The sequence below is a fragment of the Capra hircus genome, chromosome 1, assembly GCF_001704415.2.
Source record: "Capra hircus breed San Clemente chromosome 1, ASM170441v1, whole genome shotgun sequence".
Classification (NCBI taxonomy): Eukaryota; Metazoa; Chordata; class Mammalia; order Artiodactyla; family Bovidae; genus Capra; species Capra hircus.
In genome coordinates, this window is record NC_030808.1 from 64,324,507 (window position 1) to 64,340,257 (window position 15,751).

The following is a 15,751-nucleotide window of genomic DNA, read 5'->3' on the forward strand; positions in this document are numbered from 1 at the left end:
ACACACAAGTGGGCTCCAGAAATCCATGGATGACCTTAAAGCCCCAGGCTACATAGGAAGTGGCTGGAGAAGATACCTCTTGCTAAGCAGTAGCCCCGCTCTCCGAGGCCCAGAGATCTTGGGGGACTCTCGGGAGTCTTAACGGTATCTGATACACCAGAAACAAATCATCAGGTGCATTTATGAAACAACTGTGACATAGAAGCAGTTATATTAGGCACTTCCCATGCAGCGTCTCATGCTAAGGGCAGTGTGAGGTGAGCACCGTCACTCCAGCTTACCAGGAAGGAAAGAGAGGTGAAGAAGCCCATCAAGGTCACCACTACAAAGCGGCAAAGCCGTCAGTGAAGCCTGGTGCCTTAAGATCCAGAAGCCGGAGCAATAACCACTGTTCCACGGAGTTGTCTTGAACTCCACGGTCATAGGCAGCACACCCGTCCTTCCCCGCAAGGGTTTCTCCAGAGGAGCCCAGAGTCTTTGACTGTCTGGAAAAGGGCAGGATTTTTGTCACCAGGCTGTCCCCATCCCCTGCTGCTGCCTGAGTCTGCTCCTGGCTGTCTTTGCAGTGATCATGTCCGATGCAGCTGTGGAGCAGAGACGGGCCTTGATCAGGAGGAAGAAGAGAGAACGGACTGAAACTCAGCCCCCTGGAGCCAAGGGTCTGACTGAAGAGCAGCTAATGATGATCCGGGAGCTGACGACTGCCCAGATGAACACCTTTGACAGCACCTTCATTCATTTCAAGAATTTCCGGGTATGAAGCTTTCGAGATGGCTCTGCTCCTGTGCTTGCTCCTCAGAACCCCAGTCTCTTTCCCAGGGATTCTTGAAGAGCGGCCCCTGGACTCTCAGGAGAAGCAGCGGCACCTGGGAACTTATTAGAAATACAGATCCTCAGTTCACCCCTGAATCAGAACCTTTGAGGGCAGGGCCCAGCAGTCTGTGCTATGACAAGACCCCTCAGGTGATTCTAACTCATGCTCAGGTCTGAGACACTCTGCTCTCTCCTTCTACAGCCTGTAGAAATGGAGTCTGAGTCAGCAGTGGAGTTACGGACAGCTGAGTTGCACCAGGGTTGCTGGCATTCAGACGCAGAGGGGACATGGCATTTGTGCACTGGTTTCACTGATCCAGGAAACTTCAGTGACCTCAGCAATGGCAGCTTGTCTGACCCCAGTGCCCCTTTTCACCTGCGCTCACAGGCATCTCATGACCCACCCAGCTCACAGACTTGGTAGCCAGTGGCCCCCAGAGTCTGTTCTTTCCATCTCCAGCTCTCAGATCCTTTTCTGAGTTTCCTGAGTGCAAGTTCAGGGACACTCGGGACACACCCCTCGATGGAGGCCCCCTCACCTTCCACCAAAGCAGGAAGCGAACCCATCTCTGACCAGGCAGGAATGTGAGGGATCGTGAAGTCAGAGATCCACCCAAGAGAAGAGAAGAAACCAGCGCTCTGTGTGGGGGTGGGGTGGTGGGCAGGGTGGGGGCTGGACACGCCGGCCACGGTGCGTCCTCTCAGGGAGCAGCTGTGGTCGCGTGCGCCTGTCTGGGCCGAGGGGAAATTCCTGTTTGGGAGAATATATATTCTGTCTCTCCTCTCTCCTCTCCCACTTCCGGCTCATGCCCCAGCTGCCAGATGTGCTCAGTAGTGGCCCCCAGAATCCAGAGCCGCTGCAGATTCAGTCCAGGGAAGAAGCCGCCAAGTGGAGAAAGATCAGGGAAGAGCTATGTTCAGTGAAGCTCTCCTTGCAGCTGCGGGGGGAGGACGGCAGCGTCTGGAATTACAAGCCCCCAGCTGACAATGGCGGGAAAGAGATCTTCTCCCTGTTGCCCCACATCGCTGACGTGTCCACCTACATGTTCAAAGGCATCATCAACTTTGCCAAGGTCATCTCCTGTTTCAGGTAGGACACGGGCTGGGTGGACGGTGTGGAAAGGAGCAGGGTGCAGCCAGCAGGTTCAGAGGGTCTGGGATGGACTGCTCTGCATTTGGAGACACTGGTGCCTAAAGACACTCCTTTACCTCTGCCCCCAGGGCACCTGGTCGTGTGGGGGAGTGGCGCCCTCTCTGTCCATGTGGCTCATTAGCTTTCTGACTGCGGCCTGCTATCTAACCTGTGGCTCAGCTGCCTTATCTGCTGCGGCTAAGTCGCTTCAGTCGTGTCTGACTCTGTGCGACCCCATAGATGGCAGTTCACCAGGCTCCCCCGTCCTGGGGATTCTCCAGGCAAGAACACTGGAGTGGGTTGCCATTTCCTTCTCCAATGCATGAAAGTGAAAAGTGAAAGTAAAGTTGCTCAGTTGTGTCCAACTCTTAGTGACCCCATGGACTGCAGCCCGCCAGGCTCCTCCACCGTAGGATTTTCCAGGCAAGAGTACTGGAGTGGGGTGCCATTGGCTTCTCCAGCCTCATCTGCTAGACTGGGGCTAATGATGCCTGCCTTGCAGGGCTGTTAAGTGAAATAAGAAAACCTCTGGAAGAGCATTCAGCACATACATGTGGATGTTCAGAGAGTGATGCCCCTTCCCCATTTTCCTGCCAAGGGGTGGGAGTCACAAGTTGATAGCTCAAGAGCAATGGAAGAGTTGGAAGGAAAAGGAAGGAGGCCCACAGAGAGAAGAAGACGGCTAGGAAGAGATGCTGTGTCGCCAGCAGTCTGCCGCTAGAGAAGGCTGAGAAGGAGGACAATGGGCAGGGACTCCCCAACTAGGCATGTAGGCAACAACCACCGGGCAACTGGGGTGACTGAAAAGCTCTGGGCCCTACTGGTGTGGTGGCAACCACAGCCCCACAATAGGGAGCCTGTCACAGTGACAGGCAGCACCGGGCATGTCTTCCCTGGGGTCAGGCCCACCAGGCCAGGCCTGGGCAGGTGGAACTGAATCACACAAGGAGCCCTGACTCCATCCGCTGGCAGAGGGCAGGTTTTTTTCCAGGAGCCCATGGGTTCCCCTGTGGGTAACATGCAGGACTTATTTACTGGAGTGAGGGTTGTCACAGGCTGGAGTGGGGTTCAGATTGTGGCAAAGTAGGTGAAGGGAGCAGGGAGAGGGACTCACTTTCACCCATGGACCCAGCAGATCCCCCTTGACCATCCGATGACCCAGGACTTACCACCAGGGTGGGAGGGCACTCATTTCTTGTGACGATCAGCTTTGAGCGCAACCACTCCAGGAGGCAGGTGTTACTCTCACCTTCATTCCACAGATAGAAAACTGAGGTTCACCGAGGTTAAGGCAGGTGCACAGGATCTCAGTTAATCAGAGAGGCCAGCTTTGGAAGCATACAGCCTTCAGAGCTGGCCCCCTGCCAGGTCCTGGGCAGGGGACTGGGGGGGACACAGAAGGAAAAGATCAACTTTGTGGCATTTGTGGCTCAACATTGCAGATCTAAAAGAAGAGGCTAAATGCCTGAGGAGACCAAAGCCAGGCACAGGTCCTCCTCAAGGATTCCCTCCTGGGCTTTTAGGTAGAATGCCTCCATTAGTGGGGCGTGTTGGTGGGGGGGGGCTTTCAGGTAGGGAGGGCTTCCCTGGTGGCTCAGACGGTAAAGAATCTACCTGCAATGCGGGTTTGATCCCTGGATTGGGAAGATTCCCTGGAGGAAGGCATGGCAACCCACTCCAGTGTTCTTGCCTGGAGAATCCCCACGGACAGGGGGGCCTGGTGGGCTACAATCCATGGGGTCGCAGAGCATCAGACATGACTGAGTGACTAAGCGCAGCACAGCACTCAGGTGGGGAAGTCACTGTGTCAGTCTAACACAGGCCACTGTGGCCGGGCCTGTGCTCAGTGCTGGGGGTGGGGTTCGGGGCACTCAGCCTGCCTGGAAACAGCAGACATGGCTCATTCAAAACAGACAGCAGGAAGCAGACTGCCCTGCTGCATGGCACTCACGCTGGAGGCACCTGCAGGACTGCACTCTGGAAAGACCTCTAGGAGGCATAGGGACTGCTTGGCCTGAAGGACTAGCAGGATTTACTTAAGTGAAACTAAAGGGCTTCCCTGGTGCTCAACAGTAAAGAATCTGCCTACAGTGCAGGAGACCTGTGTTCGATCCCTGGATTGGGAGGATCCCCCGGAGAAGGGAATGACTACCCACTCCAGTATTCTTACCTGGAGAATTCCATCCACAGAGGAGCCTGGTGGGCTACAGTCTATGGGGTTGCAAAAGAGACATGACTGAGCGACTAACAACACTTTACTTCAAAGGCGTAATCATTCCAAATGGGGAAACCTAGGCAGAAAGTATGAAGCCGGGGACCAGGAACCCAGGCTGTGCAGGGAGCTGGAGGAGATGGGGCTGGGCTGTAAGGGGCCCAGACACCCAGCCACATCAGCAGTGGAGAGTCCCTGAAGGTGGCAGGGGCCCTGAAGGTGGCAGTGAGGAGGAATCTGCTTGCTGGATTGTGAGCGGGAGAGAGTGGAGGCAATTCGAAGGCTACTGCAATCGTGCTCAGGGGCAGGACCCATCCCACCTCTTCTCTTCGCCACCCCTACCCTGATTCAGGATTACAGGAGTGGGTGCGGGCCTGTGGCAGCTTCCTTGGAAGCCAGCATCCCCTCCTTATCCTTGCTGCCAGGGACCTGCCCATAGAGGACCAGATCTCCCTGCTGAAGGGGGCCGCCTTTGAGTTGTGCCAGCTGAGATTCAACACGGTGTTCAATGCAGAGACCAGGACCTGGGAGTGCGGTCGGCTGTCCTACTGCGTGGAAGACCCTGCAGGTGCCTGAGAGATGCCTGTTTGTCCTGCCAGAGGGTGGGAAAACAACCTGGAGGGAGGAGAGGAGCCATACCAGGATCCGTGGGTCCTGGGATCGCAGTGCAGGAGATCGGGCCATGGGAAAGGGGGCCTTGGTGAGGGAAATCTGAGTCCTGGGTCAGCTCCCTGAGAAGTGGCCCCTCCAGCCTGCACCCACCCACAGGTGGCTTCCAGCAGCTTCTCCTGGAGCCTGTGCTGAAATTCCACTATATGCTGAAGAAGCTGCAGCTGCATAAGGAGGAGTACGTGCTTATGCAGGCCATCTCCCTTTTCTCTCCAGGTGAGAGCCACATCTGCCTTGCCTGGCTTCCCCTTGCCCCTCCCTTATTCTCCCAGGCTTGCTCACACCCCATCAGCTTCAGCCAAGGGCGGGGGCAGCATTCCTTCCTTTGCTTTCCCCAGGGAAGGTTCCCAACTGATGGCCTTGCCTTCCACTCACTGCTCAGCCAGGAAGGGGACTGCAGCTCTTTGCTCCCAGAGTCAGAGGGGTGATGCAAAGCCCTCTTAGCAACCCTCTCACTTCCTTGCCTGGGAATCCTTGGCTCTGGAAGGTGGTTGGCTAGCCATTTATCCCCTCTGGGATGGACCAAGCCTATCTTGGCCCCCGTGGCCTTCCCCTCCCCACCAGACCGCCCAGGTGTGGTGCAGCGCCTCGTGGTAGACCAGCTACAGGAACAGTTCGCCATGACCCTGAAGGCCTACATCGAGTTCAACCGGCCCCAGCCCGCCCACAGGTGAGCCGCAAGCAGGGAGGGTGAGGGTGTGAGCCCTGCCCCCAGGGCCCTGCTTGTCCTGAGGCAGCCTCTGATTACCAGGGCTTTGGGGCCCTGTTTTGTGGCCTTCATTGAGGTCTCCAGCCAGTCAACTAGAACTACTATTTGTTGAGAAGAGCCAGCCCTGGTGCCAAGCAGTTTACATGCACATCATATTTAATCCTGAAAACAGCCCCATGCAGCAAGTGCTACCATATCCTGCCAGGGACTGGAGGCTCAGGGGTGGCTGACTCCGGGGCCCACAGCCAGACAGGTGGGGTCGGAGGAAGGTCCTTGCCGGTCAAGTCTACGGCCCACACCCTGGAGCACTAACTGCCTAACCACCTCCCAGGACAAACTCCAGGTAACAGGGGAGGAAACTCCTTGGACCTGGTCACCCAAGGGAGGACGGCTGCTTATTCAGGGCTTGGCCAGGCAGGGGCTCCCACCCTATTCACTGGGCCCCAGCAGCCCTTGTGACCCAGTACCGAGCCTGGGCCGTGACCAGGGAAGGCCAGCGCTGGGTGTGCTTGCGCGAACGTAAAACCTCGAGTCCTTACTTGGCCTGCTGAGGCTGGCTTTTGAGCTTGGCTTCATGGGATGCTGGGTGTCTTGCTTTGCTCAGTCCTCCCCTGTATGGAGCCATGAGGCATCGTGGGGAACCTGAGGCATGAGGTGTGTCTCAGACACTGGATCCCAGGCTAGATTCAGGGAGGGATTGCTGCCTGCAGCCCCCACCTCCACGGCTTCTCCCCTTGGTCCTGATGCCCATTCATTAGCCATGGCAGTGAGGATCCCCCTAAACTGACCTGTTCATGCAGTGTCTGGAATGCCTGTTTCCCCATGATGTCCCTGTGTGAGGAGACTGAAGCCCGGAGGAGGAGATGTGGGTGGGGAGAGTGGTCCACACCTCAGTGGTGCCAGGCTGCTCTGCACCCTTGTCCACAGACTGCCGTGGAAGCTTAAGGAATTCAGCTGAGCCTTGTCTCTTGGCTTACCTGAGAGGTCCTGAGATGAAAACCCTCAAACATGTGCAGTTTCAGAGGGGCTCCAGCTTTGGTGGGTGGGGGCAGGGCAGGCTGTACTGCCAACTGTTCCCCTGATTGGCCGGCAGGTTCTTGTTCCTGAAGATCATGGCCATACTCACCGAGCTCCGCAGCATCAGCGCCGAGCACACCCAGCAGCTACTGCGCATCCATGACGTTCACCCCTTCGCCACCCCACTCATGCAGGAGCTCTTCAGCACCACAAATGGCTGACTGGCCACCCCAGGGCAGGCAGAGCTGGGGCCCTCGGAGCCGGAGCCACCATTCCTGGGGCTAGACAGACGGACGCTGACAGTGACAGACAGGCCCTGCCTCCCCAGGGGTCTCAGAGAGACAGCTGTGATGATGGCGGGCTAGCGTTCCTCAGCCCCCAGCTCGGTCTGGGGAGAGCCAAGCCCAAGTGCCTTACATGGAGACTGTGCTGGCCCCTAGGTCGGGCCCTTAGAGAGGCAAGGCACTCCTCTCCCCTTAGAAGGGGCCCTGGGTCTGGGCATCTAGTGTCATGGTGGGAGAGGGGATAGGACGCCTGGGGCTGGGCATTTGAGGGTCTGTGCCCACATCCAAGTTCATTAGCTTCTTGGGTTTTTTCACTGCTTCATCTGCTACCCCTCCTCTCCCACTTGCCACCCATTCCCAACCCACAACCTCTAGTCCCAAGTTGCTCTGTGAGTTCCAGGCCTGTGTGCGCTAATGCAGGTGCATTAGAGTTGAGGGAGTCCTTTAGAGAGAGGCCAGAAGGCCTGCACTCAGTGTCACAAGCTTGTCAAAGCCGCTTCTGTTTATTCTTCCCTCATCCTGTCTCCATTCATGAAAACACATCATTACACACAGACAATACGCTACCTGCTGTGGGGAGCACACGCTGACTCAGACATGGATCCTGACCTTGATGGGGCTATGTGACTTGATGCAGGTCAGCTTCACAACTGAACTGGGACTGGTTCCTCCTGAGACTGGAACACTGAGGACTCCGTGGTGAGGCTATACGGACAGCAGTTAATAAATGTGTTCCTGTTTACACATGTTTTCAAAGCTAAAGAGTATGACAGCCTTTCCTTTGTAACCATTTTGAGTAAAAATGTTTCTGTATTTTTCACAAATTATGGGCATCCCATACCTAAGAACCAGGCTTATCATATATGATCCTATGTTTAATGTCAAATCAGGGCAAGAGGACTTAAATAACTTTTGGTTAGAGATTTAAACTTTTTTGGCCTTCCTTTCGGGGGGGAAAAAGAAATATGGGGATGGTGAAAGAGAAATATATTTGTATATATTTCTATTTTTATAATACATATTTTACTGTTGCCCTTTACATATCTGAAGACTTTTGGTGTGAGAACATAAAAAATGCATTATTTAACTTGGCTTGTTCATAAAAATAATTATTCCATATAAAAACTTTACATATCATTCAAAATGTAGTAATTTTAAATGACTAATGTTTTTATGCAAATGAAGCTACAAGTTAACTGAATATTAAGGAACATATTCACTTTTACCATTTTTCAAGATCACACTTGGAGAACTTGTCATTAAGACTATACATCAAAGCAAACAAACATATTCTCTGTCACCCCTCCAGATTCCCCAGCCTCTTCTGCATCAAGGCGATGTAGAACACACTAATTTTTAGAAAAGAATCTGAGGGAAAAGGAGTTCTTCTTTCCAAACACATTGCAGATTTTGCCCCCAGTAATTGTGTCTAATTATACTCATTTAGAAATATAAATATATTCCTGTACCATATACGTCTCTTCTTTCCCACTGAAATAATTTTGAGTGTGCCATTCACTCAAGAGTCTGAAATGGTTAAGTGTAGACTATGGTAAGGTAACAGCAAGGTGATTAAGGCGGGATGTAGAAACACCCATCTCCCAGTATTGATTTTAAAAATACCCGGGCAGTTTCACATACATTGAATTGATATGTACGTATGGATGACACATATTATAAAAACTAAGTGTAGTCCAAGTGTAGTTAAGGTTCAAGGTTAGGTGCACCAAAGAGCTCACACAGCAGTCTTCCTTTCAGCAGCTTTGTGGATGTCGTTTACAGGGCTAGGAGCCAAAGTCAACTTTCCTGCTCTTGAATGTTTGGATTTCCCTGTTACTACCTTCACTGAGCTCTTGAGCAGTAGAACTTAGCATCAGTTTCTAGGCATCCCTGAGACTCCCATTCTTTTTCTAGGTCTTGCCTCAGTCAGGTGAGGATGGAGTCAGTCTCCAAAGCTCAGGAGAGAAGCCCAAGTTAAGTTACTGCTTACCTTCTGGCTCCATTAAGTCAGAGCCACTCTGCCACCAATCTCTACCTGGTCTGGACTTTAAGGATCCAGTTCAAGCTTGGATATCAACAACTCGTGAGAATGCCCATTGTGTTCTCTCTTTTCTGAGAGGAGAAACATACACTTAATGGACCATTCCTTCACAGCCTGTGACAACTCGTGGGCTTCATCTTACCGTTTTCCATGACAGCTTCAGTCTTCCCCTTAACATAACCGCAACCCTCCTAAACCTGAAGGTGCTAGTGAGTGGGTGAAATAGTCCTGCACCCGAGAGAGGGGTGAACACCCCATTGCTTTTGTTCACTTCAGACTTCTCCACAAAGGGGAGTTGCAACCTGAGTGCTCCTTTTCATAACTATCCTTCTCAATGGGCACCCAGGGTCACTGCTCACCTGAGAGATGATCTCAAAGGACGGGTTCATCACTACTTCTTTTAAAGTCCTTAACCCATTACACAAGTGACATCTTGCCTATTTGTGCTGACACCCACCCTTCCCCCCAAACCCCTGCAACTGGTAAAAGTGTTTATTTTATAAATATTAGCCAGGCCGACCACCACAACAATAAATACAGGACCAGACTTTATCCAATATAAATTTGTTTTTATTGAAGCAGCAGTCACATGACTTTATATCTAGCCTTTAGATTAGGCCTGACGGAGTGAGCCAGCCCCCCCAAAAAGATGTTTCTTTTTGCACTAAGAGACATAACATGTTTACATACATCATCCAGTATTGGAAATGAGCAGACTCAAACACAACATGTGTTGGTTTACCTGGGAGGTACAGCCCCACTATTTGTGGTGTTCATATAATTCACAGATACTCCCAAAGACCATTACTAATGGGATGAAAGTTAAAAGAAAATAACAGCTACACCAGACCATGAACACAGGAATCAAAGACAGCAGCTTATACACATTTAAAAAACTTGTCCCTTTCAGGCTTGTATTCTTTCTTTTCAAAGCAATGTTTGCATAGCTTCCTCGACATCAACTCCAAAGGTTTCCAAGATGGAAGCTGCACCTCTTGGGGCTATACAATGGAATAAGATCATTTAAGAGAATGAGAATTAGTGTTCATATCTTGACTTTTGTTAACAGCTTTGTGTTTCTCTAATTCGAGGAATGAAGTGGTGATGTGACTACATAATGCATTGGCAAAATAGATAGGGTGAAGGAAATAAGGTTGGGTACTGAAATAAAGACCACACACTTGTGAATTTTAATTTCATTTCCAGGCTAACCTACTTTTTATTTAATGCAAATTACAGTACCAGTTAACTATTTCCAAACCAAGTCACATAGAACGAAATGTATTTACAAGGGAATGGGGAAAGGGAAAAAAAACATTGAGCATACTTTTCACAAAAAAGTTTATATTTAAAATGAAAAAAAAAATCAGTCACAGAGGCATTCAAGTAGTAATAATGTTATACAGATTTTGCTTTTCCTTTATATCAAGACAGATTTGCACAAGTGTTTGCAATAGTTTGTATACAACCCACAGTCCTTTATATATATATATATATATAATAATAAATTTTGTTTTTTAGATTTGATTTTAAGATGGAAGTGGTCACGCTAATTGGTATGTGTACAGGCCCAAGTGATCCATCGGCAACACATTTATGAATGCAAATTTTACAGGCAAGCACATTTTCATACATCTATCTGTATCTGCCTGTAGACAGATATAGTTAAGAAAAAAGAAACTTAAAAATTAACACAAGGAAGTCTACTTTGTCAAGTTAACCCCTTATGTACTGGTTGTCATTTTGCTTTTATTGCAGAGGTGCAAATGGAGCAACAAACTTGAATAAAACGTCATAACCCTTGTGAAAATAATCCAAACCCCAGAGATTACTTTCAAAGCCTCTCAAACACAGACCTTAGTCTGGGGCTCTACTCTGCTTCTAGTTGTCTTATTTTCAGTGGCTCAGGTTTCTACCAGAAAAGACAGATTTTACTGTAAAGCATACTTATTTTTCTATATAAGGGATATAAGGGAGAAAGTGTTCGACTCTGTGATTAGATGATCAACTAACATGAACAAGAAATCCGATACAATTTTGGTTTAAAACGAAGAAAAACCCCCAAGCTCCTGGGGATCTGGCATTGGCCAAACTTCCTTTGGAAGATTCCAAAGTTAAATCCCTTAAAAAGGAAAGGGAAAAAGAAATGAAATGCCAGTGTCTTTATATCCACAGGGATAGAGAATACAATAGTCCTCTTAGAAACCTTTGCATTGGTGTAGACAAGATGACTGGTTAGGCAGGCTTTGTTAAAACACAAATAAAAAATATGTGTCTAAAAATTAAGAGGACTTTAAAAAAAGGACACAACATGTTGCTGGAAAGAAGGTGCAGTCTTCTGCCTTGCTGGAATGAACACATGATATTTCAAAAATAGCAAGCTTTGGTTTGGCAAAGTTTTTTTTTTTTTTTTTTCTTCTACTTGAGACATCTTATATGGAGTACTTGGAGGCAAAACAAGTAATTTTGATTTTTTTTTCTTTCAAAAAAGGCCTTCATGATGGGCACACAGTAAGAAACAGATTTTTTAAAAAGATAAATTAAAATGACATTTCATTGAACAGGGGTAGAGGTGACAGGGGGGAGGAAAGTTCCCTTGTGAAAACAACAGTCCCCACCGCGCAGGCGGCAATCGTGCAGCGGCCGCTAGTAATTGCACCACAGCATTTTAGACCACTCGTGTATCAAAACCGATACAAGTATTAAGAAACACCGATTTACAAAAACCAGTTCTCTCTCTCTCTTTTTTCTCTCATTTGGGAGGGAAGTAGATGAAATGGAGAGAGAGAGAGAGGGCAGAAGGCTCCCGGAATCTGCTGTTTGTAAGACCCATGGTTAGGGTTTGGGGGAAGAGACGAGCAAAATCTACTCTATTCCATATTCTCCGGCTCGAGGGCTCCCTGGCACTACACTAAGTCCCTGGATGAAATGGAACTGGTCACTGCTACTGAGGAGGAAACAGATGTTCAGAACCAAAACAAAGGTAGGGCTTGAATGAAATGAGATTATGAAAATGATTATGGTTTCCTCTTTCCACTCCTGAGCATGGTAACTGTGGAAGGGGCAAAGACACTGTTATGAGTGAGCCATTATTTCAAAGGGAAGGGGGTGGGACAGGGAGACATGGATATTGAGACCAATTAGTATCTGCAAAATGAAGAACAGAAACGAAAAAACAAACACATGGAAGCGAAGGCACTCCAAACTATATAGATACACTATACATTGCTAGAGTTATTGTTACAATAATACAGGCCGGTACCTACTGTACAGTTAAAACTATATGGCTTTAAAAAGCTCGTCTACAATTTGTCTGATTATTAAACAGAATCACTGCCCTGAACAGTAACTTTTTGCTCATTAATAACAGTTCCTGGGTCCACATATTTACATACAAAACAATAGAACTTAAATTTAAAAACATTGAAAGAAAATATAATGTACAAGCTTGAATTTGGTGAGGAGCTTTTATTATTATTTACAAAAAACATTATTCAGAGACCTGGATCCCACTTGTATAAGAGTTCTGTGATCCCACCATGATCCTTGAGAAAGAAAAATCACGAACCTCAGCCCTCACACATACACAATTAAAATGAGAGAAAAACTTGACTTTTCTCTCTTCTCTTATCCCATGTACGGCAGGAAGTGTTTCCTAAAAGCACAGATTTTTGCATTCTCCAGCAAGTATATCAGTTCAGAGCACTGTCTGTGTCCACATGTCTGGCTGGGTAGTTTGGTCTCAAAGTAGGTCCACTTCTCTGTCACAGACCTGCCATCCAGCTTCTTTATCAACCCTTTCTGAAATGGTCTATCAAAGCCATTCCCTTTAAGAATTAATGCTGTCAAATACTTTGATTCAGACTTCTTTCAAATCTTAATTTGCTCTCAGAAGCTCATTACGAAAAGTAAAATGCAATTTGTTTGATTTGGTTTGAGTGAGTGTGTTTCCTTTCTCACGAACTCTGATATAACCAGAGGTTGGAGAAACCCTTCTGTGGCTTAAGAGCTTAGCTAGACAGTGAGTGAAAACCAGGATGGCTCACAGGTGCCTCTCTGGGTACTGGTTCACGTCAGCAGGCAGTACGACTCTCTTGGAGAGTCACACACACTTGGTTAAGAAGCAGGACAGGGTGCTGGGACCTGCGTGAGGGATGCCAAGAGACTCCACTTCCGAATCACCTGGAGGGCAACGCCCCTAACATGACCTAAGGTGACAACAAGGAGGGTGAAAGGTTACAGTCTGGGGCTCAGCTCTGCAGCCCAACAGTTATCAGCTAACCTTGGAAAGGTGTGTGGGGAAGGAAGGTAGGCGGGAAAGGCGGCCATCACTCAAGTGATCTTTAAATGTAAAGTACAACTGATTGTGCCTTAAAGATTCATAGGTCAAGTAATGGCCCATAAGCACCAAGGTGTCTAAGGTTCATTTTAGAGTATATAAGGCCCACATAGATGTCAACCTTAAAAATATAAAACAAACCAGCTGTGAAAATCTATTTCCTTACTGCCAACGTAATCCTTCAATGCTCCTTGCTTTCCAAGGAATATTGCTTTTTCTTCAAAAACAGAGACTGAGTCTTACACTGTTCACTGATTATATGAAGAAAACAAAAACTCTTAACTAGGTGTAGGGGGAAACATCCTCATGCTTCAACTAGTCAATTTTGATATTGTGGACAAAAACAGAAAGACAGAACAAAACAAAAAAACCCCAAACAAAAGGCAGTACTGAATCTATGTATATAACACATATACACACATTTATATAATCAGCTTTCCTATAAAGTCAGCAGGTACAAGTGACTGTTTATGTCATTTTCATGTGTAGTTTTTAATATTCCTACCATCTAAAATCATCATGGCCTATCTCACATGCATCAATAAATAAAATTTAAAAAGCTTGAGGTTAAAAAAGCTGAAATTAAATACAGATTCTGGATTTGGAGTTAAAATTAGAACTATATGCAGAATGTGGCAATTTCTGCAAGCTCAATTTGCAATTAAAAAATATGAAAAATAAACCAGTAGACTGTTACAATTCACATTATTTAACTACGATGTCCTCTCAAGTGTATCTTTCCAAGGGAAGCAACTTTAGAAAATAAAATCTGGACAAATTCATTCACAGTGGTGAGATCTGCCCGGCCCACCCTTCTCCTCCAGGTTCATCAGCTTTTGACCTCTGCAGCCAGAGTGGCCAGCTCAACACCCTTCTCAGTCTTCTCCTAGGTCACTAGATTAAAACTGTACTAAGTTTTATAGAGAACCTTTGGTCAGGCAAACAAAGACCCACACAAAGAGCACACACGCTTCTCCCCTGACAGCTTCAGAAGTTTCTTTACCTACAGAAGTTTCTTCACTACTAGCACTGATTAAGAGTAAAATAAAACCTTGACATCAATTAAGAATTTTCCCCATATAGATTCAAACTTTATTGACTTCCTGGGTTACAAATGACACACATTTCCTTTGTCTGCCACACCTGCCATTGACATGCCAAAGGCAAGTCTTCAAGTACCCGAGGATATGGATTAATTTTACAAGTGACATTTAAGTCCCCAATGAGTTACACCTGCTAAGCTCCCAACCAATTTCAAGCTGTGCACTATACCCAAGTCTTACACTTGACTTTGAAAGAAAACAAAGTTCAAAAAAACTTCAGCACAGAACAAAGTCTTCTTTTGTGGAAGGGGCATGAGGCAGGAGTCCTGTTTTTAAAGTATACAACAGCAGACTTTTGATAAAAAAAGATTGTCGTGGGAGAGAGATTGTGTGTTCTAGTGCTCCGCTTTCCCCCTCCCCACAACCCCTCCCACCCCCTGGATCTCCCTCAAGTGAGAATACAATGAAACTGGTTTGTATTTATAGATATTTTACAAGGTTAAATAAGAACAACAATAATAATAAAAAAAATTGAACACTAAAATGAATAGGGTTTTTTTTTCTTTTTAATTTTCTTTCGAATCGTGACCAGTGTTGCTGAGTGACACTCAAGTAAACTGGTGGTTGTTCCTGTGCAGCTGGCTGCTCGGGACTGTTCAGGAGGAGTCGGAAGCTGATGCAGAAGCGGCATTATTGGTCTGTCCACGGTCTCCAGCATTAGCATCTGCAAATTGAAAGCCCGAAGAGAGAGCATGAACAATGCTGTAATACACCAGAGAGAAAAGAACGTGGCCTGAACTGTGGACTGAGCGCTGTATCTGGAATGCTGTTTTAAATATGGGCAATACTATGATATTTCAGTCCCTCTGCTGGATCCTCAGGTTGGGAAATCTGTTGTGGGCCCTAGAACTTTTGCAGCAGTGAGAGAACTTCTTTGGTATAATTGTTCTCCAGTTTGTGGGTTGTCTGCTAGGCAGTCTACGGTGGGGCTAATGGTGACCTCCTCCAAGAGGATTTATGCCACATGCTGCACCTCCCAGGTCTGCTGTAGCCAGAGTCCCTCTCTCTGTGGCAGGCCACTGCTGACCCGTGCCTCCACAAGAGGCGCTCAGACACTCAAAGACAGGTCTGGCTCAGTCTCTTGTGGAAAATTCTTAAAGAGTTGGGAATACCAGACCACCTTACCTGCCTCCTGGGAAACCTGTATGCAGGTCAAGAAGCAACAGTTAGAACCAGACATGGAGCAATGGACTGGTTCCAAATTGGGAAAGGAGTACGTCAAGGCTATACATTGTCACCCTGCTTATTTAACTTATATGCAGAGTACACCATGCGAAATGCAGGGCTGGATGAAGCACAAGCTGGAATCAAGACTGCTGGGAGAAATATCAATAACCTCAGATAAGCAGATAACACCACCCTATGGCAGAAAGTGAACAGGAACTAAAGAGCCTCTTGATGAAGAAAAGAGTGAAAAAGCTGGCTTAAAACT

General features: G+C 47.7%; 2 protein-coding genes across 6 annotated transcripts in view; one reads left to right on the forward strand and one right to left on the reverse strand.

Moving 5' to 3' along the window:
• The window catches only part of NR1I2 (nuclear receptor subfamily 1 group I member 2), a gene marked incomplete at its 5' end in the record, with an annotated part of 32,682 nt that extends 24,754 nt beyond the window's left edge, over positions 1–7,928 (forward strand). Inside the window, 6 exons of the mRNA XM_005674981.3 lie at positions 567–754; positions 1,629–1,903; positions 4,583–4,725; positions 4,926–5,042; positions 5,391–5,496; positions 6,629–7,928. Of these exons, the coding sequence (XP_005675038.2) occupies positions 567–754; positions 1,629–1,903; positions 4,583–4,725; positions 4,926–5,042; positions 5,391–5,496; positions 6,629–6,773 (974 nt within the window). The remainder of the gene's footprint in view (positions 1–566; positions 755–1,628; positions 1,904–4,582; positions 4,726–4,925; positions 5,043–5,390; positions 5,497–6,628) is intronic.
• GSK3B (glycogen synthase kinase 3 beta) overlaps positions 10,066–15,751 on the reverse strand; it is a 217,461-nt gene continuing 211,775 nt past the window's right edge. For all 5 annotated transcript variants that reach the window (XM_018042977.1, XM_018043204.1, XM_018043122.1 and 2 more), the window contains one exon: positions 10,066–14,983. In XM_018042977.1, coding sequence (XP_017898466.1) covers positions 14,916–14,983 — 68 coding nt within the window. In that variant the 3' untranslated portion in view covers positions 10,066–14,915. The remainder of the gene's footprint in view (positions 14,984–15,751) is intronic.